Genomic DNA, 22,213 nt, shown 5'->3' on the forward strand with positions numbered 1-22,213 from the left:
TGTTGGTAATGCAAAGCTGCTTCAAATGAAACAATTAAGTAACTTCTGGCTGTATTTGGTTTTGTTTGAAACATGATGGCCATAATTTGTGGTCTGATTGACTTTTACATTGAAGTTGCTATTGAGGAACAGCTTCTCACCCAGTCAAATATTATGTGCTGATGACCGTAATGATGCCCCTATTGAATGAAATCTAAAATAAGATGATGTGCTCAGAATAAAATCTAAAATAAGATGATGTGCTCAGATGTTGCTGTTATCTTCTTCTACATAAGTGCTTTGCTGACTGCAAAACCCACATCATGTTCACAGTGTTCTTTCCATGACAGCAAACAGTGTAGTTGACTATATATTGAGCCTGTGTCAGTTGTTCTTTGTTTCCTGGGAAGCAGTAGTATAAAAATAGGAATTGGAGATTTGTTTATTGGGAAGCAGTAGTATAAAAACAGGAATTGGAGATTTGTTTATTGGGAAGCAGTAGTATAAAAACAGGAATTGGAGATTTGTTTATTGGGAAGCAGTAGTATAAAAACAGGAATTGGAGATTTGTTTATTGGGAAGCAGTAGTATAAAAATAGGAATTGGAGATTTGTATTACTGATCTAGGTCAAAGTTTTCTACCCCTGTGACTTTGTCTTCACATCGCATGTGAGGACTAAGTTTACTATGAGGTGCCCATGCAGGAGGATAGTCATGTCTGGTACAAAACTTTAACCTATACAGTAGCCAAAACAAACTGCTGTTATGATACCACTACATGATACCCTAATTGCTCCACATGTAGCATCTAAAATCACAATGTTTGTATTTTATGAGTAGAACAGTTCTCTTGGTGATTTCTTCTCATTGTTATTTCTTAGTGTCATTAAGGGTTATCTTAGTTCTTCTGTTAATAATGTGAAATATAATTGCTTGACAATCTTGCCTTCTTCAGGAGCAGCAGACACATGTACTTCTATCCACACAATTTTTAAAAATCTATTTTGGTGGAATATTTAAGTTTTTTGGTGATTGTGTGTTCTTGGGGCCTACCATGATGTTGATATAGATCCATATTGATTGAATGATGTCTGAAACAATCCTTCTTGTCTTCACCCCAAAACTGTTCCATGCACAAGTACATTAATATTTAACAAGAGTCAAGACTTTTCTCTTTTTGTTTCAATTTGTGTTGGTGCAGCATAATCAACAGGGAATGCAACTGGGGTGGGTTTGTTGGTAAACTCCACTTCATCATTGTAGAAACAATCCCTGAGTGCTTTTATGCCTGGCTGTGCATTCTGTTACAGAGCATTTTTACATGCTAATGCAATGACTCCAAGCTGGCTTTGAGTTGGTATTGGTACTTTAGGGTAGTCCCAACTGTTGATTTCTATTTGACTTATAACAAGATTATATTTGAGTAAATACAAAGATATGTTAATGCCATAATTTTGAAGCATATATTCATCAACAAGTTGAATGAAATTGCTATTGGTGTTTACATCACTGGTCACCCAATCCAACACCCTGTCAGCAAATTCACAACCTCATCACCATGGCCTTTATCCATCACTAATATCATTGATATCTTCAGGATAATGGTGAACTATTATCAGTGATAACTGTGCAGTCTTAGTGATACACATTGGAGATTTGATGAAGATGTCGGAACTGAGTGTAGGGTCATGTTTGCATATGTAAATTTTATAATCTCACTTAGTCATAAGACAAATCCAATATTGGATATCTTCATTGATTGATTCAATCTTGTGTGCTCCCATGAGAAGTCCAACATAATCCCAACATCATCCCAGGTTGCACCTGAAACTGACATGAACACAAGTGACTTATTAGCATTAAAACTCGCAAATGGTGACAAATGTTTGAGCAGCTGTGATAAATGTGTGATGACACTAGTTCATGGGATTGCCCTGCAATGATTTGCATTAAATTCAATGTCTTTGTCAATAAGTGCACTCAGCTAATGTCAGCAACTTTGTTTTCTTGCACCATATCATAGAGAATTTTCTCCTTTTTTTGTCATGAGCTTGCCCAAGTTTACTTAGTTGTTGTTCAATTTTAATTCCTAATTTATTAAGATGCTCCAGATGCATATTTAAAAAATCATACAACTTTTTTGAGACCATTTAACAAAAGTGTAATGTGCATTTAAGCAAAATAACAAGTAAATATTTTCTGTGACATTACAAACAGCTGCAGTGTGTAGGGCAATTTGATTCCTGTATTGTATAACCTCATAAATCCTTTCAAACTACTATATGCATCAGTCTGTACATTTTTCTGACATAATCTCAGCAAAGGCATATTATTCTCACACAGTCTCTGCAGAACATAACCACAATCAATATAAAATATAGCCTCGCAAAGAAAACAATGGCAACAGAATATTCTATATACAGTATAGTAGCAGTCAATAATTCTATATCTGCAGTAGTACTTTAGTCTCACAAGAAAGGAATCTCCATATATTTAGTATAGTTATAATCAGTAATACTGGCCTGAAAACTTCATTTGTTTGCATTGGTTGTGTGTGTAAAACTGTTCTAATAATAGTGGTTGGTTTGTTTGCCATGTGAGGGCATTGATGCAATTGTCGTCATGGATGTGTACATGTACATGGATGTGGACATGTACATGAATGTGGATGTGGACATGTACATGAATGTGGACATGTACATGGATGTGGACATGTACATGAATGTGGACATGTACATGGATGTGGACATGTGCATGGATGTGGACATGTGCATGGATGTGTACATGTACATGGATATGGACATGTACATGAATGTGGACATGTACATGAATGTGGACATGTACATGAATGTGGACATGTACATGGATGTGGACATGTGCATGGATGTGTACATGTACATGGATGTGGACATGTACATGGATGTGGACATGTACATGAATGTGGACATGTACATGGATGTGGACATGTGCATGGATGTGGACAAGTACATGGATGTGGACATGTACATGAATGTGGACATGTGCATGGATGTGAACATGTACATGGATGTGGACAAGTACATGGATGTGGACATGTACATGAATGTGGACATGTACATGGATGTGGACATGTGCATGGATGTGAACATGTACATCTATGTGGACAAGTACATGGATGTGGACATGTACATGAATGTGGACATGTGCATGGATGTGAACATGTACATGGATGTGGACAAGTACATGGATGTGGACATGTACATGAATGTGGACATGTGCATGGATGTGAACATGTACATGGATGTGGACATGCACATGAATATGGACATGTACATGGATGTGAAAGGTATTTCTATTTATGTTATAAATTGACAGTCTTCAGGACATTATATCTTTAGATCTGGCAACCAAGATTTTTAATGTAGCTGTAATTATATGCTTAAATGATCAAATTAAAATTTCAAATTGAGGGGTATTTCTTTTACTCTCAAAGATGTAGAGTTTTTACCCATGATTTAAATTTCTAGAAAATGTTGGAAAGATGTTGTAATTCTATATTCCTAATTTTCTTTTTAACACAAAATGTAGGTTCATATATCATTATATCCATTATGATTAAAGATTTAGTTTCAAAGTTATAATCAAATATAAGTTTCAGACACTGAATGTGCTGTGGCGGGGTTAAGTACCAAAACTATGAAGTTAAAAGCATGTGACTATATATATATGCATAATGTTGCAAATAATTGAGACTGTTTACATTATCATCATTTATGATGATGCCATTGTTCCATTATTACACTTGCTTTTTTATATATCTTTTTCCAGTACTACATAGCCTGAGAACACGCTGTCCATGTGCAATTAGCTTCACTGGAGCTGGATAAGACACGGACTTGCATCCTGAAATATTGCATGAAGAAATATTTCCATAATTGTCTAGCGGACTACTGGATGTAGACTTAGCCTTTATTTGCAGAGGATAATATCTAAAGCTGTCAATGACTTGTACAACAATGTGAAGTGGGGCAGGGCTTTAAAATGTGAAAATCTTTTCACCCTGTTAAATGGGATGAGACTATTTTCTTCACAGCAAAACAGACTTAAGAATTTCTTTTCTTTAGTAAAATGTCCCCTTTATCTCCCCCTGATAAAATGTCCCTTTTATCTCTTCCCCTGATAAAATGGCCAGTTCTTATGTATCATTGTTACTTACCATTTTTAGATGCGTAATCTTAATATACTGGAATCACCCAAAATAATTTAATGTTTTGGAGACCTGCATTTCTCCTTTTTTATTATCAACATTTTATTCCCCAGTGAACTGAACCCCTCAACTGAAAATACCAAAGTTTGATACAAAATTGTGATTTGATGCTAAAACTTGTAAATGTATTTCAGCTGTTAAATTACTGAGAGCTGTTCCAGTAAAACATATAACCCTTGGGGAATGGCACTTTGTTACAAACTATTTTGGAAATGACTGTGTAAGGTTGGTTAGCAAAATTACTTCAGGTGTAAGTTGTATCAAACACAAACTGCAGCAGATTAATTATGGTTAGCAAGTACTGAACTAGGCTAATCTGTGAGACAGTTAATCTTAAACTGTTCCAAGGCCAGATGAGGTTAAAACAATACTTGACATGTGTACTTACACCACATACAGCTGGCACAGGCTTATCTGAAGTCTTTGCACCGTAAAAAAGAGACAGCTATTAAGGTGAATTATTAGTAACTAACTGCTTGTAGGTAAGCCATTGAAAACAAACAGTAATGCAAACAGGCATCATTTCGAAACTGCCAGCAAATTTACAAACTGAATGATCTGTGTGGCAATGGTTTTGCCACACAAGGACCAAAAAACATTAAAATCTCAGGCCTTATAATATATTATCTCATATCTCTCTCATCACATAAAAACTTAGAAAAAGACACATATGTTTAAATCTGCAGTTTTGTTTCAAGTCCCAAGGGTTTTCTGTTTTCAGGGGTTTCACTTTCTGTTTTGAGGGGTTTCACTTTTCTGTTTTGAGGGGTTTCACTTTCAGATTGACCTTGTTTTTCATAAGATCTCAGAATCCAGCAAGAAAAAAATCATATGACTTTGTGTATGAATTATTTTGAAACCATCTTGACAAAATGTACATCACAAAGGAAAAAGTTAATATAAATGCAGATAGTATTTATTCCTGAATACCTTTGGTTTTCATTCTTACTGAGAATATAACATGCTTTCTTACTGATTGTATGTTGAAACTTTCATCTCTAAAACCCTCAATTTACAGTTAAAGTATAACTTACATTTCCAGTCAGTTGTATTTTGCCTGAAGAAGACATATTTAATTGAAGGTTGGTTATGATTCCTAATCAGTAAGGTGGCTTTTACCATGAAAAGTGTTCTGTATCAGTCTGCTCTTTCCTTCAGTGACATATTTGTAATCATTAAAACAGATCTTAACCATGAAAAACCTTCCTTATCAGTCTGCTCTTTCCTTCAGTGACATATTTGTAATCATTAACACAGATCTTAACCATGAAAAACCTTCCTTATCAGTCTGCTGTTTCCTTCAGTGACGCATTTGTAATCATTAACACAAATCTTAACCATGAAAAACCTTCCTTATCAGTCTGCTCTTTCCTTCAGTGACGCATTTGTAATCATTAAAACAGATCTTAACCATGAAAAACCTTCCTTATCAGTCTGCTCTTTCCTTCAGTGACGCATTTGTAATCATTAACACAGATCTTAACCATTAAAAACCTTCCTTATGAGTCTACTCTTTCCTTCAGTGACACATTTGTAATCGTTAACACAAATCTTAACCATGAAAAACCTTCCTTATCAGTCTACTCTTTCCTTCAGTGACGCATTTGTAATCATTAACACAGATCTTAACCATGAAAAACCTTCCTTATCAGTCTGCTGTTTCTGTCAGTGATACATTTTGAAAAATCAAATTCAGCAATGTATAGGGTTTGTCATTGATATTCAGTTATCTCTTTGCAAACAAAATATGAACAAAAATTCACGAATGTATCAGCTGCAATGCAGGCTAATAAAAACATGCAAAGAGTTGACAAAAATAAATCACCCGTCTTTTTATGTCTATAATTAAGTACAGTTATACAGGTCATGTAGGCATTTGGTACCCATAATTTTGACAGTGTCATTTTTGAGAGTTTGATTACATGTACCTTTAATTAAAAAAATTTCTCAGTTTTCTGTGATCATTATAATGTGAAAGATCATCATATAAATGTGCCCAAAAATCTACATTTCAAAGTCTGTATTAAAATATACGGACATTTTTTTACGAGGTCATGCAAGCAGTATCTTCTGATAAAAACCAGATTGAATGTCACACATTATGACATTACAAAGTGCCACATGTTGGACTATATTCTTATTAGCCTGCACTGGTAATTTTTACACATGACATAGTCTTGCTCAGGTTAGGTGCCTGAATGCCAATATAAACATTCACAGCAATCACTCATTACTGTCTGGAAGCTTTGTGATGACTAAGGTGTAGAGCAGTGCTGTCCAACCTTTTTGACACCATGGGCCACTGAAAAATGTTTTTCTTGAAGTCGAGGGCCGCAGCAGAAAACTGAAAAGCAATGACTATATAGCTGCTCAAGCTCTGGCAGTCCATTTAAAGTCAGCCCGCAGGCCGCGGGTTGGACAGCACTGGTGTAGAGCAATCAAGAATTAAAAGACTTTGGTTAAACTGTATTAGTATTAAATTTTAGAAAAGTATTTTACTTAAGATCTCTAATTGCACCTACCTGACCACATTGACATACACTTTACACATGTACGAGAGACAGAGATGGAAGTTGATAATGAAAATTATTGAAAGTCTTACATTTCATGAGATTGAAAGAGAGAAAGTAATACAAAATAAAATAAGAAAGTTTAAAAAATAGGATGAAAATCCTGTGTAGAATGGGTGTGTGGACGGTATATTATAAAAGGTTCAAAATCTTTTGATTGTCATTACAGAGGGATGTTCTATTTAGAAAGATAGGTTCAAAATTTTAGTTACAAAACATTTTAATTTATTATATGCCTTAGGGAATGATCTGGAAAAATTCATCCAAGAGGTTTTTAAAAAAGCACTAACAAATTATGCATAATTCATTTAAAAATTAGCTCACTCAGAAAGTTACCTCTTTGATAGAGGCTGTTTGACAGAAGAAAAAAATCACTTCTTAAAGCCTTTCTGTTGAATCCTAACCATGAATCTCTTCAGAAGAAAGATTTTATTTTAGCCATAATCTTTTCATCCAAGGATTAAAAAATCATGTGTTTTGCATGTCTGAAAACATAGCATTTATCTCTAATTGTGCCAATATGCATGCCTGAAAACATAGCAGTTATCCCTAATTGTACCAAGATGCATGTCTGAAAACATAGCAGTTATCCCTAATTGTACCAAGATGATATTGCATTGCTGAAAACATATCAAAGTTTTCTCCAGTTGTTCCAAGATCATGATGTCTGTATGCAAACATAGTAAAGTTATCTCCCATTATACCAAGATCATGATGTCTGTATGCAAACATGGTAAAGTTATCTTCCATTATACCAAGATCATGATGTCTGTATGCAAACATGGTAAAGTTATCTCCCATTATACCAAGATCCTGATGTCTGTATGCAGATATAGTAAAGTTATCTCCCATTATACCAAGATCATGATGAATTTAGTTTGTTCTGAATATGATCCCTAGTTTTCTCTACAATATTAAAGATACAGCACATAAGTGAAGAGCCAAGCAACTGTTGTGTACAGCTTATGTTAGCTAAGAATCCTAATAGATGCTGAGTATCTGAAAGTGAAGCTTTTACAATGGTATGTATATTCAGGAAGCTGTGAGTGAAATACCTAAAATAAACCAAATTTTCAACTATTCATAGCATATTTTCCAGAATAATTAGCATTGTCAAGCATTTTTTATGTTCTTTTGTAACAAAAACATCTAGATAGATTTTGATGACAGAATTATAATAAATGATCAGAGACTATATATTTAATGTTTTTTTATCTCCTTTTTATGTACATGTATTTTGGACATTTCTGCAAGATTGGTGTACCTATTGAAAATTTTTTGTCAAACATTTTATTTTAACAGCATGCAAAATGTGCTTATAAATTTATTGTTCATTTCATTCCTTACTTTTCTTTTTGTTTCTTTCTTTGTAAATCTCATTCATACTTTACAGTTTACTTTTTTAACTGTGGAACTCAGATGACAGCATATACAATGTTATTTTCCTTTAATTCCTTATCTTCTAGTCATCGCATATATGTCTGCCACACTCAAAAAATATTGTCTATTAATGGCTTAAACACAAAAATAATAGTACAAGTATTGAAAACACTCAATTACCAGTGCATACAAAACAAAATTGCCATTTATCTTTTGTTTGAATCAAGTGACTGAATAATTTAAACGTGCATAAATTATATTAGTACTGAATTTTGTTAATTTTTGTTACTGTTTGAAATGTGATATCATTATTGGTTGATAAAAACTGGTGGAAAGACAGTTAATGGTGTTGAATGTATCAGCCTTTAGAAAATGAAGTTGGCCCCACTAATCCATTAATACAATAGTGTTGTACAAAGTCTCAGCTTTTTGCTAAAAACTACAAAGACAAGACATCATTGTAGAAATCCAGCATCATTTATCCAACAGTGACTGTCACATTTCTTAAATAATTACCTATATTACATATGTAAACTTAAATATGTCATGCCATTTTCCTACATGATACCATGAAAATTTGTCAAAATAACTTTCATACAAAGAAAACCAATTAAAAATAAACACTAGCTATCAGATATTTTACAACAATCAACAGACAAAATATTGAGCTGAGTCAAAATTGTCAGAAAGGTTTGTACTAACAACTCACAGGCTAGGAGTCAATCACTGAGTTATCCTGCATCCTGCTCCTAAGAAAAAGAAAAGATTTCCATGGTATGGTATTTCTTACAAATGTATACCTCAGCCTACCACCTTTGAGTTGATTTGTGTATACTGAATCTCTCTTTTCATGCCAAGTAAGTATGCATATAGGGTGGGGTTCAGAATAGTTATCAAGCAGTTCTTGGTTGTATTAGTTAAATGAGATGAAGCCAGGTTGAGATTGGATCCAGTAAAGCCAGGTTGGGATTGGATCTAGTAAAGTTAGTTTGGGATTGGATCTAGTAAAGCCAGGTTGGGATTCGATCTAGTAAAGCCAGGTTGGGATTCGATCTAGTAAAGATGCTGAACACAATTTTGTGAATGAGTTATTTATTTATAATATTGAACGATGAATAAATTTGACACCACACTTGTGCACATGAAGTCCAAGATCCATTTAACAGAATCAATGCATGGGGTTAAACAACAACTATAAGAAAATGATATTATTTGTAAATGGAAGTTACTAATCAGTGATTGTAACTTAATCAAGTAATCAAAGGAGAATCGATGTATGGAGCTCATAATAATGATGATTGATACACTGTATATGGATCTGTCACCTTGGATGATCAGTTTATAGAATTTATAAACAGTATATTGATCTATTGCCTTCTAATATATATATATATATATATATATATATATATATATATATATATATATATATATATATATATATAATTGATTTTACTTGTATAAACCTGAAAATATAACACACAGTGGACTACTCTGGTGGCTTATTGGATAGAGTGTCTGCCTTGGATGTGGCATGTCATGGGTTTCAACCCTGGCCGAGTCATACCAAAGACATACAAAAATGGTACTAACAGCTTCATCGCTTGGCGCTCAGTGTTAAGAGGTTAGTGTTGGGACTGGTCGGCCTGGTGTCAGGATAATGTGACTGGGTGGGACATCATGCTATGTGTCTGCAGCATGATGCCCCAGTGCTAGACATCACTATAAACTGCCACACTGCAGACATTGTAGCGATATGACTGAAAAATTGTTAAAAGCTACATTAAAAATCCAAATCACACAAACACACTTGTATAATAATATTTAATATTTTCATCCCAATAGTTCAATAATGTTATTACAAAATGGAACATGTATTTATCTTGTGGCATCCAATTGATGATAATAGTAAATTTCCAGTGCCACAGTTCTTGTCTAATGGTCAAGGAGCAACAACATATGGCCTGTTTCTCCAAGTCTGCTGAAGGATCCCATGAGTTTCCTTATTCCTTGCAGAACCATTAGTCCCTCACTACAAGTAAACCAATACTGTTCTCCAAGCCAACATCACCATCAGCTGCATCATCTGGGTTATACGAAACCCTGAGAATTCTATGACCTCCTGTGAAACTGCAAAAAATACAATAACTGAGTCATTCAGTTCAGAAAAGGGGCCCCGAGTGGCTGAGTGGTCAACTATATAATAATGACATTCGTACACATATCCATGTATGACGAGAATAATCACAGTGGATTAAAAGAACTTGAACATTGATCATCATTTAATTTATGCAACACAAAATTGAATTCAACTTGTCTGTTCAGTCATAAAGAAATAGCCAATTTAAAACGGGCTATAATCTCTCAGCATGTAATGTGACAAAGGTCTGACTTTCTAGAAACTTTGCAATAAATTCCCAAACATTTAACATGTAAAACAATGATATGACATGAAACTAAAAACAAGACGGATTGTATTTTTTATAAATTTTACAGACCTCAACAGCTGAAGATTGCTTTTGTAAACCGAACAGCTTCCTGGCGAAACTCGTGATAATACAGCAAAACATACCTTGGTCATGGTCAAATCCATATCCAGGGAACTTGAGATGATTGAATTTTTCATTGCAGGCACATTGCACATGCGCCAGTGTGAACTGAACTAAATACAGCTGAAAACGAGAACCACCCTCGAGTAATGCTGTACGCGGAAATGAAACCTGCGTATATAGTATATTTTCATTCATAATTAATGTATTGACATTAAAGTACACAAAATTTCGTGACAATAAGTGGGTTGGTCTTTTAACATAATGAAAGTTTATATACAGTGTTGTATTCAGAATAGTTTTTATGCTAAGTCCCATGAGTCAGCCAGCACAGATTAGAAAGAGACCCATTGACTACATGATTGTCTTGGCATTTTCATGTGTTGAAAGTGTGCATGCAGTTATAGGGTGGGGGTCTCAGGGGTAATAAACTTATGTTGACCGCCTGATGCTAAATGTGTGTGTGTGTGTGTGTGTGTGTGGTGGTATTATTGTTATTATTAAGGTTGCTTTATGTGCACTGTGCAGCAAAGTCATAAAATATGCCAATATGTTGCTCTCTCGAAACACACGATTACTGATCACTTTGTTCCATCCTATGAATTAGATCGTGAAGGACGTAAAAAAAATCAACGACAAAGCACTAGTTTTCCACTACTGTTCTCTTGTCAAAGATTTTGTTTGCTTTTTTAAATCACAGGCACCATATATCAAGATACATGTATATAGCTATACATGTGACACATGTAACAACTGTATGTACAGCTGCTTTTTGCACCCTCCAACAAACAAATCGCTTCGACCTTCTGTAAGGATAAAACCTACCGCACTTACGAATCCGATATATGGATACCTTTGACATTGACAGTGTGAGTGGAGTACAGCGTGTACAAGGATGATAGAAAATGTTTTTACACAAGTTCACATGATATGCCTTACTCATCAGAAAAGTTTAACTTGGATACTTAGATCACTGTTGGTACACTCCCGATAGCCGCTTAAAGCAGGGAAAAGTCACTGCTGTTATGCTATAAAACAGTATCCAATAGTTCTTGAGAAAAGGCATTGCAGTAATATACAACCAAACAGTATCCCAACACAGTTCTTGAGAAAAGGCATTACACTACCATACTGTCAAATGGTATCCCTAAGGAATTCTTTATAAAAAGGCATTTCACTACCAATCTACGAAATGGTTTCGCAACGGAGTTCTTGAGAAAAGGCATCTCACTACCTATCCACAAAATAGTTTCCCAACGGAGTTCTTGAGAAAAGGCATTTCACTCTATTTATCAACGGTATCCAATTCAAAGTTCTTGAGAAAAGGCATTTCACTAGTATTTATCAACGGTATCCAACTTAAAGTTCTCGAGAAAAGGCATTATACCACCATGATATTAAAGGATATTTCATCCCAGTTCTTGAGGGGAAAAGATGTTTAACTTTCATACTACCAACGGTACCCCCAACAGAATGCTCGAGAAAATGCATACCTTGAATGTCCATACGACTATTTTAATTCTGTTAAAAATTTAATGAAAGGAAGCCAGCATTCACCCACATGAAAATAATTCTACAAATAATTAAAAGATAAGAATATAACTAAACAAAGACTGATTAGTTACTTCAAAGATAATAATGTAACAAACAAAGTACTGATTATGTGAATAAAGTATTAAATTACTTTTTTTTTTTAAACTCCAGGAGAATTGCGTGATTATTTTGATAACATAGATACAATGATACGGACAGACATATACAAAGACTACATAAACCCTTACCTTTCCAAGAATGGCCTTGCTCCAGTAGACTTTAATTCAGCATTCGACCTGACATGAAGAATGGCAAATTTAAAAGTTACAAACACTACCAGAATTTTTTTAATTTACTGATATAATCTAACATATGTTAGATTTAATTTATGGAAAAACAACATGATGAATACTCTCTTGCTAAAGATGGTGGAGGTTGGAAATGATGGTCCATACAAGTAATACAGCCATATCAAATGTATTTAATTGTCAAGAACTTTTATGAATCGACCAAGTTTCATCCCCTTCCAATAAACAATTTTAGGTAGACGACCAAAGAACAAACGGAACTATTAAAGAAAATTGTGATTATTAAATGGGTTTTATTTTAGAGCTCCACTCTGAGGTACCATTAGAATTGCACGATTTTTTTTTTTAAAGTTATCGTCCAGCGCGACATCATATATAGTTCCCAAAAGATCTATCAATATACCTAATCATCAATCAGGATTAAAAAACTAACACACCAAGGCTGCCATGTAGTTAATATGAAAAGGTATTTAAGTCGCTACAGTGCGTTAAAACTGTATCTGAAATTAGGCGTTAAACTATTTAAACATGAATGCTGGTTAAAGTAAGATACCGATTTGGATACAAATACTCTACAACAATGATTTTATGAGGACGTTTTGGGGGTTTTGGTTAATCACTCTGTAAAATATCTCGGAAATATATAAAACTATGATAATACATGTTGCTTGTAACAAAGATAACTTTTAAAACATAGCAACTTCAACCAAATTACAAAAGAAGTGCAATAATTGACGAAAGTATTGTACTAGCTGAGATGTATAGACAAACATTTACTGGTATACCAATATATTTAAGATTTAAATTCTAGAACATTCAAAACTATATATATATATATATATATATATATATATATATATATATATATATATATATATATATATATATATATGATTTTTGTTTCATTATTTTGAAGATAAAAAATTACAAATAAACTATAGCTATTCACCATATATGCAGAATCGTTAATATGTTACGTAAAATCAATGATTTTGTTTGCACGAATATATATATATATATATATATATATATATATATATATATATATATATATATATATATATATATATATATATATATATATATAGTCACGGAATTCCATAAATCCTTTTATTTACCAAATACATGTACTCGGGTTTCGTTTTTTGTGTGTGTGCAATGAATCCCGAGAGTGATTTATGTATATTGTACAAAGATTTCGAAATAGTGAGTTCTGTTCATCTTATGCCGCATGTGCGAATTGCTTTCGATGGAAAGAACCGAATACTTCCAGCGCACAGACGATGTATTCCGGCATCGTCTGTGTATAAATACCTCACTGTAGGTCAAAATCTTTACATTACGGAACGTCTTGTCAGTGAGCGGTCTACTTTAAGGATTTGCACATCTCCAGCTGTAGAGGTATGTGAGTTATTTATTTCTTGTGTATAAGTTATAACTATTGTACTAACGCGTTTATTTTTGTATATTTTCTATGTAGCTTCGGCTTATGTAGTATCATGCAAATATTTTCTATTCTTGTTTGTGACTTAGCAAGAGATTTATATTAGCAATATATAAAGTTGTATTTTTAAGAAACGTTTAGTACCGTATGATTCTTGTCCGGCACGGTTAGGTTCACTTCTGAACTTGTGTATTGTTTTGTAATTATTGTGCCGATAATGTAATCCGTGTAGCTTACCGTATATAACGTCATTACGTTTTATCTTATATGTCCGCGTCTGCATAGTACACGGTGTTAGATGTATTTTCAGCTGACCAGAGTAGGTGGAGTCGCAGCTGTGTAGCTGACCAGAGTGATCAGAGTTATCGGAGTCGACGTGGTACCAGCTGCAGAACTGACCATATACATTGACCATAGCAGCTGTGAAGCTGAACCATAGCAGCCTTAGAGCTGAGTAAACAGTGTTGTTGGTCGAGTAGCAGGTGATCGGGCGTTGCTGACCGAGATTGGTGGGCGCTGATTGTTTGATTGACCAACCTGGTTGTTCTCCAGAGTAACATCAACTCTGCCCCAAGCATTAGTCAGTTCCTAGTGATATAGTCCTCGCTGTCAAGAAGGTTATACGAGTTACTTTTGCCTAGGGTGTGGTGCTGCCTTCCTCGCATGCGATAGCAATTTAAATTTATGACGCTCCAGTACAAATCGTGCCAAGCATCGTTGGTCTCCGCCATCAGTAATCTAATGGCAAAAAAGGCTGAGAACAACTTATTGGTTTTTTATGCGACCATGATCCTAGTTTTCCGCCGACGCAACATTGAACATACGGTTGATACTGTATTACTTTACTTCGTGTTTTTCAGTTGGCCTTTTATTGCTGCACCGCACAACTTTTGAACTACTATCCTTATGCAGTTCTAGCATGCATGCAAAGGTATTTTTTCAGAGCGTACAAAATGTCTGCCAATCATCTCGTGAAACATTAAGTCTCTCCAAGCGAGGCGGATGATTGAAGCGGATGAATCTTTTCACCTCTCGACCCATGGGATGCAGTTGGCGATAATGTTTGCATGGATCTGAGCGTGTCCTTGAAGCCAGAGTCTAACATTTATCCCATCAATAGTAAACATTGTCATGTTCAATGAACAACAAGCGGCCCACGAAAAGTTATGGTGTCCGATTCCGCCGTCAAGTCTTTAAAACTGACTTCGCCAAGTCTAGCTGCTGTTGAATCAGCTGGACTCATTTTCACCAAGTATTTAACAAGGCGTCGATTATTTCCTCTTATAAGAAATGGCAATGCAGAGAGTATTCCATGTCAGCAGTTTGTGTCTATCCCACGGCTGCCACCATATGAAAAATTCTGCGTAACACTCAAGAGATAAGGAAAGATTTTAAAATCCTTAAAAATAAAGTTATAATGCTGATACCATGTGTTCAAATGGCTCACTAGCTCTTTATATGTGGTTTGCAAGCACATGAGTCCTGCAATTAATTGTTTATCATGTTCTGCTAGACAGAATAAACATAACAGGTTATGTTCTGTCGACAGAATGTACGGCCTGTTTCTGATAACCTGCTGGTCAGGTTGTATGCTGGATGACAGAAGGATGTTACTGTTGAGCCGAACCCGCTGTACAAGTTCGATTCTGAAGAGCAGAATGTACAAGCCTGTTTAATCCCATAGATCAGCTCCCAGACTTGTAATGGTGTGTTGGATGGTTTGAGATATGATCTCACATAGTCATAAAACATTGCGATGTACTGCAGACGGACTTGACCGCAAAACAAAAGTGCACGTATATATTGTTTTTAGTCACTTATCTGTTGAAGGTGCCCTTAGGTGCTCTGAACAACATATTTCCATGTCAAATCCGATGTTTTACGACTTGGCGATCTTAGTGCAATAACACAGTTCTACCTCTTGTCGGCTTTTCTAGTGACAAGGTTGCATTGGTGGATATAGTCGGCTGTTCCATAAATATAGAGGAACCAACCAGAAGCGACTTCACTCTTTCAAAATAGTTGTGTTTGTCATTTAATTGAAGCGTCTGTGTATTTTTCATGCTCATGTCAAATGATGAATATATCACGTGTCTGTTCTTTTTACTGTTGACAAGGGCGTCAAGTTACAAAACTGGACGGATTAATTGTTGGTATAACTCAAGATAGATGGATTAATTGACTGCGTAATTCAGAATGGACGCATTAACTGACTGGGTAACTCATGATGAACAGATTAACTGACTGCGTAACTCAGAATGGATGGATTAATTAACTGTGCAACTCAAGATGGACATATTAACTGAATGCGTAACTCAAGATGGATTGATTATTTGACAGTATAACTCAAGATGGACGGATTCATTGACTGCGTAACTTATGATGTACAGATTAATTGACTGCGTCACTCAGGATGGACGGATTAATTGACCGCGTAACTCATGATGCACGGATTAATCGACTGCGTAACTGAGGATTGACAGATTAATTGACTGCCTAACTCATGATGAACGGATTAACTGACTGCATAACTCATGACTGACATTAATTTACTACGTAACTCAAGATAATAATAATAAAAATAATGAGAACTTTGTCTAGCGACTAATCTTTAGAAGCTCTAAGCGCTTTACAACATTAGACAATACATATAAGATAAATAAAATTTAATGATATGATTACAAAAACAAACACCATGAAATTAGAAAACTTTAAAAAAAACATGCTGAGAATATTTAAGGTAGGAAACATTATTAGGTCTTTAAGTTTGTTTTTGCAGTCGAAATAAGTGAGTTTTAAGAGCACTCTTGAATGGGATCACTGTGTCTTTGTGTCTAAGTTCAGTGGACGGATTAATTGACTGCGTGACTCAGTATGGACGGATTTCTTTCCAAACAATAGAAACCGAAGAGACTTACTTGGTGCCAGTGCTTATTTTCCCGCTCCTGATCTTAACTTCCTCAATTTGTTATCAATATTGCCTCTCTGAGTCTTGATTGTTCTAAGTAATATGTAGTAACCACACATTTTTGTAGTGCAAACTTTACGGTAATTTAACTTTAAAAGATCGTGGCTTCCTAATGATACAGTTAAATCAATCATGACCATTCTTCCCAAATATTTACCACTTCATAGTAGCATCTTATTTAATCTTATTGTCAAACTAGATGAAAACATTTCCAGATTCAATCACGATATTTGGGCTGAGCTTTGATATAGAAGCTTGCAATATTTATCAGGTTTAATGCAGCTGGGTGTGAGAGTTATACAGTAATGTGTTGGAATGAGATACTGTACTCCTTGATGTATATTCTCCTGTTTTGTTACAGTTATGTATTTACCTTATAAACCTGTAAGTAACACAAGTTTTGATTGTCTTTGTTTTCAAAATTTTGAACATTTAAAACATTTACCATCATCACTATTAGTTAAAGCTTACAGGCTGATAGCTAATTCCAAGTTGTTCAAGTACTGAATAACCAAATTTTTTTCAATCCTTCGCTCAACTAGATAAGTGAAATGTTTCGATTGTCTCCAGTATTCTTCTAGTGCATCGTCAGTGCCATTACAATGAAATTACTTCAACAAATATTTGCCTCCTGCAAATGATAAATCGTTGGCTATTGCTCCTTGAAAACATTGCTGCGGATGAAACCAATTATTACACAATAAAGTCTTGCCAATGGACATACCCGACTTGTTGTATTTAAGAGTAACAGATTTTGATTAAACTGCTAGATTTTATCTTCCTGTAAGCAAAACCTGAATGTGAAATATGCTAGTCTGGAACCTTTGGATTATGTTTTAATTAAAAATTAAAATATTATTCTCTTCGAGAAAAAATAGTCTGCATTCTGTAAAACCGTAAATATTAGATTCATTCTCCGGATTAGATGTACAGAAAACGTTTATTTTCACCTCCCGTTGGGTATAGAAGTAAAATCAAATGATATTCGATTTAGGTTTATTGTCCTTTTTATCGTTGATGTTCATAACGAGAACGATAATTAGATGCTTTTACTTTTGTGAACAGATTTATCATTTATGTGAGGTAAAACATTTATTTTGATGCTATCTGGTTTCTCCTGTTTCGGTACAATAAGAAACTCGTAAATCAATATACATCCATGCATCGTTTCTATTTCTGTCTTCAAATCAAAATTCATTCCAGTCCGTTTCATAACGCTTTTTAAACCCATTTCCATGCGGAATTTGTTTTCAAATTGCTCAACTTTGCGTTTATTCAATGTTAACTCTGTCAGCGGTGCCACGTAACGACATATCTAACATCCTCCATGTCAGTGTTATCTCTGTCAACGATGCCACTTAGCTCGAGTGTCTTTCAGTTTTTTACCGTTTTAAAATCCTCCGTGTCAGTGTTGTCTCTGTCAACGATGCCACTTAGCTCGAGTGTCTTTCAGTTTATTTCCGTTTTAACCTCCTCTATGTCAGTGTTATCTCTGTCAACGATGCCACTTAGCTCGGGTGTCTTTCTTTTTTTTTTTCTCCAGTTTTAACCTCCTCTGTCAGTGTTATCTCTGTCAACGATGCCACTTAGTTCGAGTGTTTTTCAGCTTTGTAGCGTTTTAAAATCCTCCATATCAGTATTATCTCAGTCAATACTACCACTTAACGCTCGTCTTTTTGTCTGCTTCAGTTTGGAAAGGATATGAAACCATAGTACACGTTTGCTAAAAGAAATTAAACCTATTCTCGGCTCCTTCATCCGCTTGTCTATTTCGTCAATGTTACCTTGCAAACACCTATCTTTACTTTCGATCTTAAAGTGTTAAATTTCCGCAGGTGATTTGTTCTAAAACCGAATGTAACATCTTTTGTCATTTTGGTGTCATCACCCAAATTTCAGATGGCTAAAATGTTGATCTTTCTTGCTGACATAATCGTGCTTTCATTCGCGTTAAGTTTGCTTTGTCATCATCTATATCTGTTAAATCATTCTTTCCCCTGCAACCGTGACAATATATTAGTGTTAGCTGTGAGCTTGCTTTTTAGGGCATAACTTGTGTTAAAATCATTTATTATGGTTTCGATCTCTTGATCGTTCACTTCGATTTTGTCACTCAAGAGTCTTAACTTGAAACATGATACCTGCTCAAATTGGACAGATTTGGGAAGGCCAAACTGAGTGGTGAAAAAACAATACCTTTATCAAAGCTTTTACTGTGGTTATAGTTTTGATATTCCTTAAACGTATTGTCTCTTGAAATCATATAGATGTTCACATTATGGTCAACAAGTAATAGTTGCCTGGCTTGATTTTAAGTAAGGGACAGACAAAGCCTACTATTATTCTGGTAAATGGTTTCCCAATTGCAGCAATATTTGGCAGATGAGCTCTTCTGACTGTGTTTTCCTACCTTTTTGACAAATGTGACAAATTCACCAACATCACGTTTAAGTTTTTGCTAATACAAACGATTCAATAGCTTGTGATAAGTCTTATTGACCTCAAAATTACCCGTCAAGTACTTTCATGGGATAGACTAAGAATTTCCTGTCTATACGACTTAGGAGTACCACTTTGATAGATCACTGACAACTTATCATAAGTGGATACGTCAGGTAGTCTAATTTTTCTTATAAGGACCCATTTTTTCACAAAATAACAAACAAGTACTTCTTTCACTTTAGTTTCGCTAATAACCATCTGAAACTAACAAGAGATAACAGAATCTTGTTCCTGATCGACAATGAGTGATTGTCTTTTGTCACCCTGATTAGAATAAAGAGAACGAGTGTTAAAAAGAGGATCACTGTGTTCAATACCTCTTAACTGATGAATATGAGGAGCGAAAGTGACATCATCAAAAGACTGACCATCAAATGTGTCAGCTAAAGGAATAACTTTCTGATCAATGCAGTTATCAAGCTTTCTATTAATGGATAAAGACCTCACCACTCCAACTGTCAGAAGTCCTGAGACTAAGTTTAATGGTACATTTAAACACAACGGAGAGGAACATTAACAAAGCCGTACTCCAATCCCTGACTAAGAACAATTTCACTAGAAGAAGACTTATTAGAAAAAGGCAAAGTAACTGATAACAAAAGACGCTGAGAAGCTCCTGTGTCTCTTCAAATCTTAATTGGGATACACTTAGCTGAATCATTAACAAGTTATGTAGAACATTTTGACATGACTGGGTCATAATTTTCCATAATAAAATCAGACCCGGGTTTATTAGACCAAACAAATGTATTGCTCTCAATAAACGACAGTGACCTTGACCCCTTAGAAATAAGAGCATTTGGAATAGCTCTGTCTTCATAGACCTAATGATAACATTCTACGGTCCTCCATGGTGTCCTGTGACCTTGCATCAGATCACCAATGCATTATATGCCATCTTGACGTATCAGTCCCTAACCCTCCACCTTTATCTGCTACTAAAAGAAACCTCCGTATGATAAATAGAACCAAACTAATGCACGACATCCAAGCTAACCTAACAACTTGCTTACCTCCTACCGCAGAACAACTCGATAACTCTCTGCGTTCATTGCTTGACAAACATGCCCCAGCTACCAAGTGCATAGTATCAATTCAAAAGTGTTCTCCATGGTATAGCAGTGTTAAATACCAACTTCGCACTGCTAAAAGAGACCGCCGTAAAGCTGAGAGGCTTTGGCTTTCCACCAGACTCACTATTCATAAACAAATCTATGAAGTCGCTAAAAAGAATGTCACATATATAGTCCATGCAGCGAAATCAGCCCAATACACTACTAAGATCATGGAAAGTTTCAGCTGCAAAGAGCTCTTCGAGATTACTAACAAGCTAATGTCAAGGAACAAATCAACAACACTTCCAACTACATTCTCTCCAGTCGACCTTCCGGACATGTTTGCAAATTTCTTCCGTGACAAAGTGCAAACCATTAGAGATAAGCTTGACATCACAATTTCAATTGACTCGTCGTCACCATACAGTTGGGATACAGAATTTGAGCGGCAACCATTAGCAGCATTTGAACCTGTCTTTATGGATTTCGTACGTACATCGTGATGAAGAGTGCACCAAAAGTCATGTGAACTTGATCCAATTCTAACATCACTGCTGCTCGAGTGCTTAGATCCAGTATTGCCTTCACTAACTGATGTTATTAATACCTCTCTCTCATCTGGGGAATTCCCATCATTTTTCAAAACTGCCATTGTAAAGCCTCTGCTGAAGAAACCAACACTATACCATAACGATTTAAAGAACTACCGCCCAGTTTCTAATCTCCCATTCATTTCAAAAATCTTAGAAAAGGTTGTTCTATCCCAGCTTGTATCTCATCTAAATTTAAATAGTCTTTTTAGCAATGTACAATTTGCATATCGCCACTGCCACAGTACTGAAACAACTCTTCTAAAAGTAGTTAATGACATTCTCTCTGCGTTGGATAGCGGAAAGATTACAGTCCTCACCCTGCTTGATTTGTCTGCAGCATTTGACACAATAGACCATGATATATTACTTCACCTTCTCCAGCATGTATTTTGGCATTCAAGATACAGCCTTACTGTGGTTCAAGTCCTACTTGGTCAACAGGACACAAATTGTATCTGTAAATGGAATACACTCCAGCCCAGTTGATCTATGTTGTGGTGTTCCACAGGGGTCTGTTGTTGGACCTGTTCTCTTCATTCTGTACACTCAGTCGCTCTCAAGTGTCATAGATCATCATCCAGTGTCTCACCAATTGTACACTGATGACACCCAAATATACAAATCTAGCCACACAAATGAAGTTGATGCTACCATCCAGGGTGTAGAGAGGTGCATTTCTGATGTGAAATCATGGATGACTTGTAACAAGCTGTAGATGAATGATGATAAAACTGAGGCCATTCTGATCACAACACAAAGACTTTCTTATTCACATCCTTTACCTCAAACAATAAATATCAGCAACGCCAACATTAAATTCACACAATCAGTACGAAACATAGGTGTTACTCTGGACAGTACTCTCACATTGCACCAACATGTCATGAACATATGCAAGGCTGCATATCTTGAGCTGAGACGCATCAGCTCAATTCGCAAATATCTTTCAGTTGATGCCACTAAAACACTTGTGTGTTCATTAGTACTTTCAAGACTGGACTAATGTAACTCAATTATGTCTGATTCATCTCAATATCTACTCCAGAAACTTCAAAAAGTTCAAACCACAGCTGCTCGGATCATGCT

The 22,213-nt window shown here is 35.3% G+C and overlaps 1 protein-coding gene across 5 annotated transcripts in view; it reads left to right on the top strand.

Moving 5' to 3' along the window:
- Positions 1 to 7,992, top strand: part of LOC149794119 (high mobility group protein 20A-like) — a 48,034-nt gene extending 40,042 nt beyond the window's left edge. For all 5 annotated transcript variants that reach the window (XM_089968101.1, XM_089968099.1, XM_089968097.1 and 2 more), the window contains exon 11: positions 3,787 to 7,992. In XM_089968101.1, coding sequence (XP_089824227.1) covers positions 3,787 to 3,796 — 10 coding nt within the window. In that variant the 3' untranslated portion in view covers positions 3,797 to 7,992. The remainder of the gene's footprint in view (positions 1 to 3,786) is intronic.
- Positions 7,993 to 22,213: the final 14,221 nt, after the last annotated feature.

This window comes from Sinohyriopsis cumingii, chromosome 8 (genome assembly GCF_028554795.1).
Source record: "Sinohyriopsis cumingii isolate HCF-2022 chromosome 8, ASM2855479v2, whole genome shotgun sequence".
Classification (NCBI taxonomy): Eukaryota; Metazoa; Mollusca; class Bivalvia; order Unionida; family Unionidae; genus Sinohyriopsis; species Sinohyriopsis cumingii.